The sequence below is a fragment of the Uranotaenia lowii genome, chromosome 3, assembly GCF_029784155.1.
Source record: "Uranotaenia lowii strain MFRU-FL chromosome 3, ASM2978415v1, whole genome shotgun sequence".
In the NCBI taxonomy this organism is placed as follows: domain Eukaryota; kingdom Metazoa; phylum Arthropoda; class Insecta; order Diptera; family Culicidae; genus Uranotaenia; species Uranotaenia lowii.
Genome location: NC_073693.1, coordinates 106,969,443 through 106,981,514, shown reverse-complemented (window position 1 = coordinate 106,981,514; position 12,072 = coordinate 106,969,443). Strand labels below are relative to the sequence as shown.

The 12,072-nt window shown below is 35.5% G+C and overlaps 2 protein-coding genes across 2 annotated transcripts in view; one reads left to right on the top strand and one right to left on the bottom strand.

Moving 5' to 3' along the window:
• LOC129756434 (methyl farnesoate epoxidase-like) overlaps window positions 1-836 on the bottom strand; it is a 30,594-nt gene extending 29,758 nt beyond the window's left edge. Inside the window, exon 1 of the mRNA XM_055753310.1 lies at window positions 670-836. Within this exon, the coding sequence (XP_055609285.1) occupies window positions 670-754 (85 nt within the window). The 5' untranslated portion in view covers window positions 755-836. The remainder of the gene's footprint in view (window positions 1-669) is intronic.
• Window positions 837-1,448: 612 nt separating this feature from the next.
• Window positions 1,449-10,756, top strand: LOC129755583 (probable cytochrome P450 305a1). The gene is made up of 4 exons (XM_055752146.1): window positions 1,449-1,491; window positions 1,565-1,621; window positions 9,133-9,382; window positions 9,504-10,756. The coding sequence occupies exons 2-4, from the start codon at window positions 1,582-1,584 to the stop codon at window positions 10,645-10,647; spliced, it is 1,434 nt and encodes a 477-aa protein (XP_055608121.1). The 5' UTR covers window positions 1,449-1,491; window positions 1,565-1,581; the 3' UTR covers window positions 10,648-10,756.
• The last annotated feature ends 1,316 nt before the right edge of the window (window positions 10,757-12,072 follow it).

The following is a 12,072-nucleotide window of genomic DNA, read 5'->3' as shown; positions in this document are numbered from 1 at the left end:
ACGAATCGTGCTAAAAAAATCCGTTTTTTTTTTGTTAGTTGTTGAATTAATAACTGTTTGTCCTCTATAAATAAAAAAAAAAATTAAAGAAAATAAAAAAACTAAAAATTGAAAAAATAAACGTTTTGGAATCGGAAGATTTCGTTTCTTGTAAATTGTCTAGACGACAAACTTCATCATACTTAAAGCAAATCATTGTTTTTTTTTTTTAATTGAGCATGGAAACTACTATACAGATGTGGGAAAAAATGGTTTATTTTATCACTAGTATGATCCTGAATCAACTACATATATCCCAGGCTTAGAGGAATTAGAGGAATTTCAATGACTGTTCGAATCAGCCTGAAGATGAGATTAAAATAGTTAACAATGCTATTCCAACTCCACTATGCATTTTATCTCCTTCTGCCTGATTGAACGAAGTTTTCGCACTGGTCAGTTTTAAAACCAAGTTTTCCTCATGTTTTTTTCGGTGAGGAAATTTTTTACCACACAGAAAGTAAAAAATTAATTGTTTTTTTAAATAAATTGTTTTTACGGGTTTTATAACGTTGTCATTTCCTGAAGCCTTAAACCTGCTCTTTTCGTGACCACTTCGTAAAACCTATACGGGTTTGCAAGGGTGCCTTTCACTAATATTTGATAGTAATGTAAAAAATTTCAATTCACCTGGTGGGAAAAACACGGGTTTTCGAATATCTCTCAAGCAAACAAGCACTAGAATCACCACAATTAGAAGCAAATTTTGCCACATACTTTTTGTCACACTTTAATATTTTCGTTAAACTACTCAACACCTCGAAAACACTCAGCCAGAACTTCTACCCTAATGAACTGCCCCAATTGGACTGACCAGAACGTCATCTGGGACCAGGTCTAAATAGTATCCAGAAATGTCCAGACTTGAGCTCCAAAAGACAAATAACCGGAACATCTCTCCCGTCATCGGCAGCACTTTTCCGCGCTTCGCCAGAAATAAGTTGGATGTTATCAAACCGATCTGAACTTGCACTGCTTATGCTAATGATGCGATGAGCTTCAATTTCCTACTGGAGAAAGAAATGCCTGACTTTTTTTTTGGTGATCATTCTAACTTCTAGGGGATGTTGAAAGTGGAATACAATACTTTACTTTTTGTTCAAGTCTGCATCGTGAATTGGGAAATTTGCTTACGTATTTGATGTTTTCAAATTCAGAACCAATTTTCATCTAAAATTTGTTTTTTGTCTGCCTCAACCATTTTTTGAAAATTCATCAAAGAAAGTCTCGATTATTCCAAATATGTTATTAACTCACCTAGATAATGATAAACTTAGCTGTGATACATTTTTGTAGCTATATATTTATTTATAGGTAGCACCTACAGTTTCAGTTCGGTTAATGATTTTCGATTCAAGTTCAAATGCGTCTAGACTAGACCGCCATAATTGTACAAATAATTACTAGAGCTAGATGTGTTGTCAATCAAACTAACGACATCAGTTACAACTCGTGAGTCAAACGATAGGGATCGCTTGTATTAAGATGCTGGACTTTCTTACATTTTTTATGTTGTTTTTCTCAGCATTTGTTTCATGTGCAATGTATATTAGTAACTTTCGGAACAATTCTTTTCCTCCAGGTAAGTTGTATAGTTGGTAAAATAAGGCCGGAACAAATTTCAAATCCTTCTTGTGTCACTTGGAGATGAAACATAACGAGGTGAGAATAGGTAATAATAAAAATAATCCCAAAAACACAATTAAATGGAAAAAAGTGGGACAAAACCTTGTATGTAATGAAATTGCATACAATCCCCTTTGAACACAATAGAAAAAATAGAGTTATTTTAGATAAAAATTTGATAAAATTACGAATACGAAAGGTTGATTTTTTTTGCTCTTGGACTTGCTTGAATTTTCTTATTGAACATTGAATTGAATTTTTCATAAACTCTTGAAAATTCATTTATTTCCCCCTTCGAATATTTTACAAATGTCGGGTGACAAAAGAAAAATCTGTGGAAAAATGTTGACATTTGTTCCGACCTATTTTAAAAGTATCAGGTTAAGTTGCTTTGTCATGGTAGCTATCATGTGTGTCAGTTTGGAAAAAACACATGTTCAGTGACACTTCAAAGATAACTTAGAATTACCTGGCGAGAATTGTCAGTTTTGTCCTTTAAGTATCTAAAATACGCTCCGACTTACCTTTCAATTAAAAAATCGAAACGGATTATATGAAAGTCAATAATCAAATCAGTGCTCAGATGAATCGATTAATACCATACGACCGCCTGAATAAACCTCATGCCATTTACACCTCATAAACGCTAAGCGCAGAAGTTAACGATGCATACTTAGTATCAGTTAAAGTTGGCCTACATTGTACCATTTGATTCACATATGATAAATTTTTTATCTTCATTTGATTCCACGCTTGTTTGTTTTATTCACACCATAAGCCTGGGTTCGTTGTTGATTTCTTTATTTCGTATCATTATGTGGCGGATTTTTTGTTCCTTATAGTAAATTCCAACAACAGATGATCAGCGGGATCTTTTGACTTCCGTAGATCATACTATAAAACAACAGCTCCAACATATGTTTGAAGTTAGTTTACTGGGGTGAGTTGCTGGTAAGCTGTAACCAAAATCAGTAGCAATGTTTACCTTCTTGGGACTTCTTACCGTTACCGCTTTCGTCTGGAAGACGGTCAGGCGTCCTTGGAACTTTCCCCCAGGTAAGAAATCGGGTGAACGTAAGCGGTAAATTTGTTAAACTTAAGATTGTTAGTCAAGGTAAAAGAGTGTTTTAGTTAAATTCCGTAATTGGAAAAATGTTAATGTACATTTCAGATGACATGCAAAGTGCTCATTTAGTTCAAGTAACTTTTTAACTAGCTGTTTTGGTAAAGCTGAAGCACATAGATCAAATCTCGCGTGAGCTTTCATTACGTCGTATGAAACATGTTATGAATTCACAGAAAACTATTGCAAAAGTTATCAAAACAATGTTAAAATTTGTATTTTTCAAATAGAATGCTGTCCAGGCTACACATATTCTAAATGGAATGAAGCTGCGACTAGTTTATGTAAGTTTTTGTATTTTTTCGTAATAAAACTGTTTGTTTAATGAAATTATTTTATCGGCTATATCGGTGAAATTTTTATATTCTTTGAGAAAGAATATTTAAGAATTGAAAGAATATAGACGGATAGAAGAATAGAATAAGATGAAAGATGTTGAAAATGAACGGAAGGGTAATTGTAATTTGAAAAACTTTTCATCACATTTTATCGTTTTGTTCCTCACGGGCCTACTGTTTGTTTACATTTTGTTTCATACGACGTAACGAAAGCTCACGCGAGAAATATTACTTACAGAAATTTTGTTATGGCATCAGAAAAAGTATTCATGGTGTTAAAGAGCTTTTTTTAATTAAGTGTTCATTTTTTATCGGATTTTCTAACATCACAAGTACCTACCTACTGATAAAAGAAAATTATACTGTTTTTTTTTACCTAAATGAACCTCGCCTTCCAGCTTATTAAGCGAATACAGAATACCTAAACTTGTATCACACGAACTCTTATTTCTTAGTGTTTGCAAAATTTCAGAAAAAAGATCGTTGCATGCCAGCTAGGTTTCAACACAAAGCTCATCAAAATGGTGGGGGATAGAATTGTGCCACATTGTGGAGATTGAAAGCTAAAATAAATGGTCCCCAGTCCTCCAAATCTGAGTTTCATGAATTAATTGTTTAGGAATACAACCAAATACAAGAAACCTATGTTGACTACATATAAAACTTTAATCATTCGTATAAATATGGAACGAAATGTCCAAAGGAGCGAACGATGGACTTGAGAAAACTTTGTAGCTTGTATAGTTATAATGTTAAGTTACATTTTCCCAAAACAGATGGTGTGTTTGAGCATCATTAAATTGACTTTCAATTCGAACTAAACATTATTAATTCTGTGCTTGTGATAAAAGTAGCTCAGCTCGAAAAGCAGTAGCCTTTTGAGCCGATGTCCGTGAGTTCGAGCCCAGGAGTAAACATCGAACACAGAGTTGAACTGGATAAGTTTTTCAATAGCTGTCCGCCAATGAAAGTAAAGCATTTTGAATGCAAAAGTTTGATACAGTGTATCATTTTAATACCTATGCATAAAGGCCCTTTCACTCTTCACGTGAAAATGAACGTGAAAATTCTTATTTCGTCAATAACTCAACAACGCGCAACAACGCGACTAAGCTTTATTTTGTTACATGCTGGAATCGATGGGCACTGATTGGTTGAAAGATGTAAATCCAACTGGTCTTGTTGTTTAAAACCTACAAGATCTGTTTTTATTCCAATTCCCCCGCCAAGATGAAAATTCCGCGGTGAAAAACGGGGAAATCGGATAAAAACATTTCTAGGAGGTTTAAAAAACCTAGACCTGTTAAACTTTCATCTTTCAACCATTTCCCATCGATTTCATTATGTTACACACACTTGTTGTATCGCGTTTTTGAGATATTGACAATATCAGATCTTTTCACGTTCATTTTCACGAGAAGTGTAAACCAGGCTTAAGGAGGAAATTGTTAGTTTTCCTTTTGAAACATTGGTCCGATTCCGATTAGCTCTCATTTTCTAGTGGTGACTTCAATGATTTTCTGGTTAGTTTGAGGTTATTTTGATTTTCTCAAACCCTGGGTTCCGAATGCTTCGTTTTGGTTCAAACTCATTAAAGATTTTTTGCAGAATTTTTAAGCAACGTATAAGTCAATTTCATTAGCTCATGAGTAAATTTAAACTTTTAGGTTTGTACGGGAAAATTAAAATTTGGTTCTGAAAAATCAACATCGCTTAGGTTTCTTCTACGGAACCGAACCTACTAATGGTTGTATGTGCCAATTTATAAATTCTTTTAATGAATTTTTTCACTGAACAACTTTGTTGAAGATTGTAGCTCCTTGATTTTTATTAGGCAACACAGTTTGATATTAGATGATGAAAAAGGTTATGTCTTTTGGCATTGAAAATGGATCATTTTAACTGACATCACTGCTTGGGCTTAGCAAGATACTGCATGACAAATTTTCAACCGATACCTCGATAGACACCAGCAGTGATGTCAGTTGATTTGATTTTTTCCAATTCCGAAAGGCAAGTTATTCTGTTTTCAACAGAGAATAACCTTTTTGCCTTATCTATAAGATACGATCCAAGTTGTTCAGTAAAAAATTTTCTTTGAAATTTATAAATCAACACAAAAAACCATTAGTAGGTTCCGTTTCACAGAAAAAACATGAGTGATGTTGATTTTACAGAACAAAATATTAAATTTCCATATATTTACAAATCTTTAAGTTAAAATTTACTCATGTTAATGTTAAATTCTGCCAAAAAAAATCATGGATGAGTTTTTAATTAATAAAAACCGTTTAAGATCTCAGGTTTTGAAAAATTCGAAATTGTCAGTCTGTGTAAAAGGGGTTCGTTTTTGGGGTTGGCATAATTCCATCTCTCCCGTTATGAATTCAAAAACCTTGGTAACTAGTTTAAATAACTAGCCTTTCTCCTACTTAGGTCATCTTGAAATAGAAAGGATTTTACCGTCTTTGGAGTAGCTAGAGACCCTGTGCTGAAAAAATTTCTTGAATTTAAATACAAACTTATCGTTGATCAATCCAAGAATTTGAAATCATCATGTCAGCTTTTTTGAAAAGAATCAAGTCCAGTACCGTGAAATGGGCTAAATCGGGAAAGTTTTCGGGTTATAACTATTCGTTATATTTCTTGAAAAATTTGTAATAAAGTACCGTCATGCAACAGGCGGGGTTAGATACAACAATTTTTAATGTTATATGATGTAATCAAGTTATCTTTTAATGACTACAAAATGATGATCACATAAGTTCTCATATCTTAAGTTAGTATTTTAAAGTTTTTCATTTTCATTCAAAAGTTAAAAAAAATTCCATTTAATGTACAAATTTTAACATTTTTCGATGCCTTAAAAAACTTTCCGCAGTATGACGGATTGGCTTAATGAAATCACCTGCAAACTTTTTTTCTGGTTTACTCATCATGTACCAACACTGTTGGTGTAAAAATATTTTTCGAGCAATCACCAAATGTTTTTAAATTAATATTTTTATAATTCATTACCTGTCTGGGGTCAGATGCAACAAAATGCAAAACGAAGAGACACCTTGTAAATTTCGTTTCCATTTGCTGGATTATGATTGTTTTGTATCACGCGTTTGTCAAAATTGAAATTTCCTTAATCTAAACATTTATTTTTATAAAATCAGGTAGTTGTTTTGGTTCAATTTATTCCAATTTATAGAAAATTTGATTTTTTTCTTATTATCGACAACCCTCTCTCAACCTTCCTACTCCTCTTGATATCTCACCTGTAAGTAACAGAAGAAAGGTTTCAAATTTATTCCGGCCTTATTTTTAGCAGAGATTGTGATTGTATTTACATATGTCAATTATTTGCTTCAAATGCTGTACAAACATAGTTCAATTTTTATTGTTTCCAGTGCAATGCCAAATTTTTAAGCAGTTTTCAAACATGCTTGATAAAAATACAAAATTCAAACGAAAGCTGAATGACCAGTCTAAAATTTCAATTCCCAGCTAACATTTTTGAACGTATATTTCTCAACAAATTTGTTAAACGTTCTATACACATTACAGAATGATCGTATAACACTCGAAAAAAACAGCATTTACCTACCAAGATGGAGGCAATACACATACATATTTTCAACTTCAGGCTAAAGCAATAACAACTATACGAATTGAACGATATTCGATTCCTTATTCGTACATACTGAAAGAATGCAAGAGAGCACAAGTTTTTGCTTTCAGCGCATGCAAACCGTTGCCAACTACTACAGTGAGGGGCAAAATAAAGTGTCCAAATTATTTTTTTATCATTTTTTTATTTTTCTGGTTAAAATTCAATGAAAATACATCGTAATCATTTTTTAAACATTGTTTATTATGTTCTTTTCAATTTTTTTAATGTTGCGCTGGTAAAAAAAAGAAAGTATTTCTGATAGAAAAAAGTTAATATTCCAAAAAAAAATTGGCAAAATAAAGTGTCCAACTCAAAAATCAATATAATTTCGATAAGTTTCCATCGCGAGGCCCCTCGAATTTGTTTGTTTTGTGTATTTTGACGTTTAATAAACAACTGGCTTGGTCTGGAGTATTCAAACAGGTGTCTACATTCGAATAAGTTGTAAAATATGGAGAACGCAAAAATTTCTGGTTCCATTCCGTTGTCCATCCGGAAACTAGTTGTTCGTGATGTGAATAACGGTCAAACGAACCGGGAAGTGGCCAAGCTCTACGAAATCAGCAAGGCAGCGGTATCAAAAAACATGAAGAAGATGAAAACGTTCGGGTCGGTGGTGGATCGCCCGGGCAGAGGACTGAAGCCCAAGACAGATGCCAGAACGGACAAGAAAATCATTCTTGAAGTGAAGAAAAACGCAATAATAACGGTCCGGCAGATACAGGAAGAGCTCTAATTTTCGGTAATGCGTCGTACTGTCCGTCGCCGCATCCATGCAAAGGATTACCATAGCAAGATCGCAGTGAGAAGGCCTTTCATCAGCCAGGTGAACAAGGCTAAGCGGCTCAAGTTCGTCAAGGAACACGCCGATAAACGGCTCGAGTACTGGAAAACATTGTTGTGGGCCGACGAATCCAAATTCGAGCTATTCAACCGGAAGAAGCGGGATCATATGTGGCGCAAGTCGGGTGAGGAGCTCCAAGATCGCCATATCCAAGGAACAGTCAAGCACGGAGGAGGTAACGTGATGGTGTGGGGGTGCTTTTATTGGGGTGGGGTGGGCAATTTGGTAAAAATTGACGGAATCATGACAGCTGAGTCATATTGCAATATCCTGCGGGAAAACCTCGAGATATCCCTCATCAAGGCGGGCCTCAAAGAGCGCTTCGTTTTACAGCAGGATAACGATCCGAAGCATACGGCCAATCTGACGAAGTAATTTTTCCGTTCCTGCCGCATCAATCCCCTTGAATGGTCCCCACAAAGTCCTAATCTGAACCCCATCGAAAATCTGTGGGCCATCCTCGATGCTGTGATTGATAAGACTGGTGTGACAAATAAAAATACTTATTTTGATGCCCTGGGGCATGCGTGGGAAGAACTCGACCCACAATACTTGCACAACCTTGTTGAAAGTATGCCGAAGCGCTTGCAGGAGGTGTTGAAGGCTGAAGGAGGCCATACCCATTAATAAATCGTTCTTGTTTGCCTTCAGTTTGAATTATTTGATGCTGTACTGATCTGGACACTTTATTTTGCCCCTGTTTTTTTTTTTTGGAATATTAACTGTTTTTTTTTCTATTAGAAAAACTTTCTTTTTTTACCAGCACAACATTAACAAAAATTGAAATGAACATCATAAACAATATCTTAAAAATGATTACGATGTGTTTAAAAGAAATGATAAAAAAGTTATTTGGACACTTTATTTTGCCCCTCACTGTATATTTGCTTCTTCGCTCATAGGACAACTCTTCTCAGATCGCCACGCGAGAGAAAAAATTGAGCAAAATTGTCTTAAAAATCTGCAAACATGGCAGACCTTTTATCATACCCGATTTTATCCATTTAAACCGTCTTCAAGTAAACATTTTTACGACCTTTTACTTATTTTGTAGGAATTGTGATTCGTAGTAACGTTATTAAGGGCTTGAGTTATCATTTTTATTGCGATGTTATGATTGCTTGGTTTATTCTATAGCTATTTTATCTTATTTTTAAACTGATTCCAGTACGCACTCCTCCATTGAGAACAATCGAAGTGGCAATTTTCGCCTAGAGCGCATTGAAGCCAGAATGATATCCAATAATACTTTAATGTATGTGTACTTCTATCATTAATAATCTGTGAGTTCGAAACAAATATATGGAAGTTAGCGGTCTTCAATTAGCGGAACCAAAAAATAGTGGAACTTTGTAATTCGTTAGATCAATAAAAATTTAGCGGCAAAATTAAACCGCTAACAAAATTCACCCCACCAACTAGCGTTTAGCGGATGAGCCTTTTTGTGCCGAACACTAGAAGATTCTAAATAAATAACAAACTATGTATCCCTGCTTTTCAGGACCACTCGGGCTGCCATTTGTGGGCAACAGTTTGCTGGTGCGCAAGCTGAGCCAACAGTTTGGCGGACTTCACGGTGTCTACCAGCAGCTGTCGGAGCAGTTCCGGTCCAAGATGATTGGGCTGCGGCTGGGCAGTGAACGGGTGGTGGCCATCCTCGGCTATCCCTTGGCCAGAGAAGCTCTGACCAATGAGGATCTGAACGGGCGGCCGGACAATTTCTTCACCCGACTTCGAACCATGGGCCAACGGTAATTATTCCTAGATCGGCGAATATTAACCGCTTTTGGCTGGTGGAGACCTCTTAGTACATTGTTTCAAAATTTTGGAATAAAAAAAAAATCAAAATTGAAAAAAAATGTTTCATTTTAGGATGGGTATAACATTTACTGACGGTAGTTATTGGGAGGAACATCGGGCTTTTGTAGTGCGTGCACTGAAAGAAGTTGGTTTTGGTCGAAAGCCCATGGAATCTTTGATGCAACAGGAACTTCATGAATTGATTCGAGAGCTACAAGTTACCGATCAAGCGATCAATCCAGGAAAGTTAATCCAGTTGAGTGTATTGAATGTTTTGTGGACTCTGGCTACTGGTAAACGAATGGAAAAAGATGACGGACGTCTGCAAAAGTTGTTGGACACCATGTTGAAGCGTTCCAAGCAGTTCGATATCACCGGAGGAATCTTGAATCAACTACCGTGGTTAAGATTCATCGCACCAAATCGCACTGGCTACAACCTGCTTAAGGATTTGTCCAATCAGCTGAAGGACTTTTTCTCGGAAACAATCGAAGAGCATTACGCAACATACGATGAAGAGAACTCATCCGACGATTTGATCTACGCTTACATCCGAGAAATCAAAGCTCGCAAAGATGATCCTAACAGCACATTCACTGACGCCCAAATGATCATGACCATACTGGATCTTTTCATAGCTGGATCTCAGACTACAGGTCTTGTCATAGAGTTGTCTCTACTGATGATGGCAATCAATCCAGAAATACAGACAAAAGTTCACGTAGAACTTGACAATATGCAAAATCAGCTCACATGGTCCAACAGATCGTCTCTTCCCTATTCCGAAGCTGTTACAATGGAAGTCCAGAGATTCTTCCCGGTGGCAGCCATCAGTGGACCCCGGAGAGCTACACGAGACATAAAAATGGGTGGCTACACTATTCCCAAGAACACCACCGTTTTTGTTGATCTGAAAAGTGTCCACATGGATCCCGAGTACTGGCAGAAACCGGAAGAGTTCAACCCGGAACGGTTCTTCGATCAGAACGGCAACCTGGTGCATTCGGAGCGACTCATCCCGTACAGTTTGGGCAAGCGCAAGTGTCTCGGGGACACCCTGGCGAAGGCTAGTATTTTCAGTTTCTTCGTTGGAGTGATGGAACGTTTCGAAATAATGCTGCCGGAGGGGGCATCGCGAACTGTGGAACTGATCCCCGGCATAACTCATACACCGAAGGACTATCTGGTGTCTTTCAAGGAAAGGACGCGAGTTTAGTTGTGCTTGGTGTTATGTACTTAGAAATTTTTCAGGTTTATAAAAAAGCTCTTTTGTTTGAAAAAAAAAAAAACGAATTGTACTGCAAGCAACTCTTGAGTCAAAATAAAATCTCAAAAAAATTTTTTTTGTAATGCTGATACATATTTATTCTTTCCACTGTTGCTGTTGTTATCTTATCCAGGCATATCTAACTCTAAGGACGTGATAAATAGTGAGCGTTCCAAGCTAAAAATTATCTTTGGCCACCAGAAAGTAACATGCAGCCTTTTTTTGTCCGATCGGTCCGAAAGTGTCACAAAACGAATCTAACGTTTGAATGAGATTTGGATTACAAGAAACATGAAAAGTTGGTTTTCATCAAAAAATTATTCCTAGAACGATCGATTTATTTTTAATATCATTTTCTTAAGCCTAATTTATGTAAACTTTTTTTTTTCAAGAAATAGTAAGCTTTTAAGTTAAATGTTATGCTCACCTTTTTGTCTAATATACATACACTCAGGCAAATTCTTATTATGATTTTCATAAGATGCTTCTTATGAATCGCTTTTTAGAGTGTAAAATTGTTTTTTATAAGAGTCTTATGAAATTCTTCCAATTCTCATTCGAAGTTCTTATGAAAAATAGGAGAAGCGGCATTGCGAAAAAATGATGAACACATTAATTCTATCAGTCATGTATTTCATCGTCGTCAGAAGCACTCACAAGTTGTAAAGTTACTACTTTTACTAAAAATTTTGATGTGATTTTTATCTTCTAAATGGTAATTATGAGTTGAAATCTATTTGTAGTTAAAAATATTTGTAAACTCACTAGGTACATTTTGTTTTATTTACTTTCCAGCTTGATTACCGGCAATAAGCGCGAAGTTAAAGGTCCGAGGTGCAATAAAATTTAATTATGCAATCGGGTGTTGAAATTGTCACCATGTATTTTTTCTAACGAATTAAGCAGAAAATAAAATGAAATGTAAAATAATCTTGAATTATTTTAATTTTATGCGATATTTCCTTTTTCCATAAGAATATCTTATGAAAAGCAATAGCCCCTCATTGAAACCGGTGTTCATCATTTGAGTTCATTCCATCATAAGACAAACTTATGAATTTCATTGCCCTTTCTTATGGCGCCACTTCATAAGAGAGTCTTATGGCCTACATAATAGGATTTTTCTGAGAGTAGCGTTTTCTCTTTAGTTTCCTCTAAAGAATTATAGGCTAACTAAAGGATGTTCGGATTGGTCCAACTAAATTGCCTGTAAATCGAATATTTGTTTATTAAAAATATCAGTGCATATACACTCAGAGGACATCTTATTACAAATTTCATAAAATACATGAACCGCTGAATTATGAACCGCTTTTTTGCGTCTAAACAAAATTTTCATAAGAGTCTTATGAAATTCTTTCAATATTCATACGA

Excerpts from the sequence above, each read along its gene's own strand:
- LOC129755583 (XM_055752146.1), top strand. The coding sequence starts at position 1,582 with ATGTATATTAGTAACTTTCGGAACAATTCTTTTCCTCCAG. Across the intron at positions 1,622-9,132 it reads GAACAATTCTTTTCCTCCAG|GACCACTCGGGCTGCCATTT; the intron begins GTAAGTTGTATA and ends CCTGCTTTTCAG. Across the intron at positions 9,383-9,503 it reads CTTCGAACCATGGGCCAACG|GATGGGTATAACATTTACTG; the intron begins GTAATTATTCCT and ends GTTTCATTTTAG.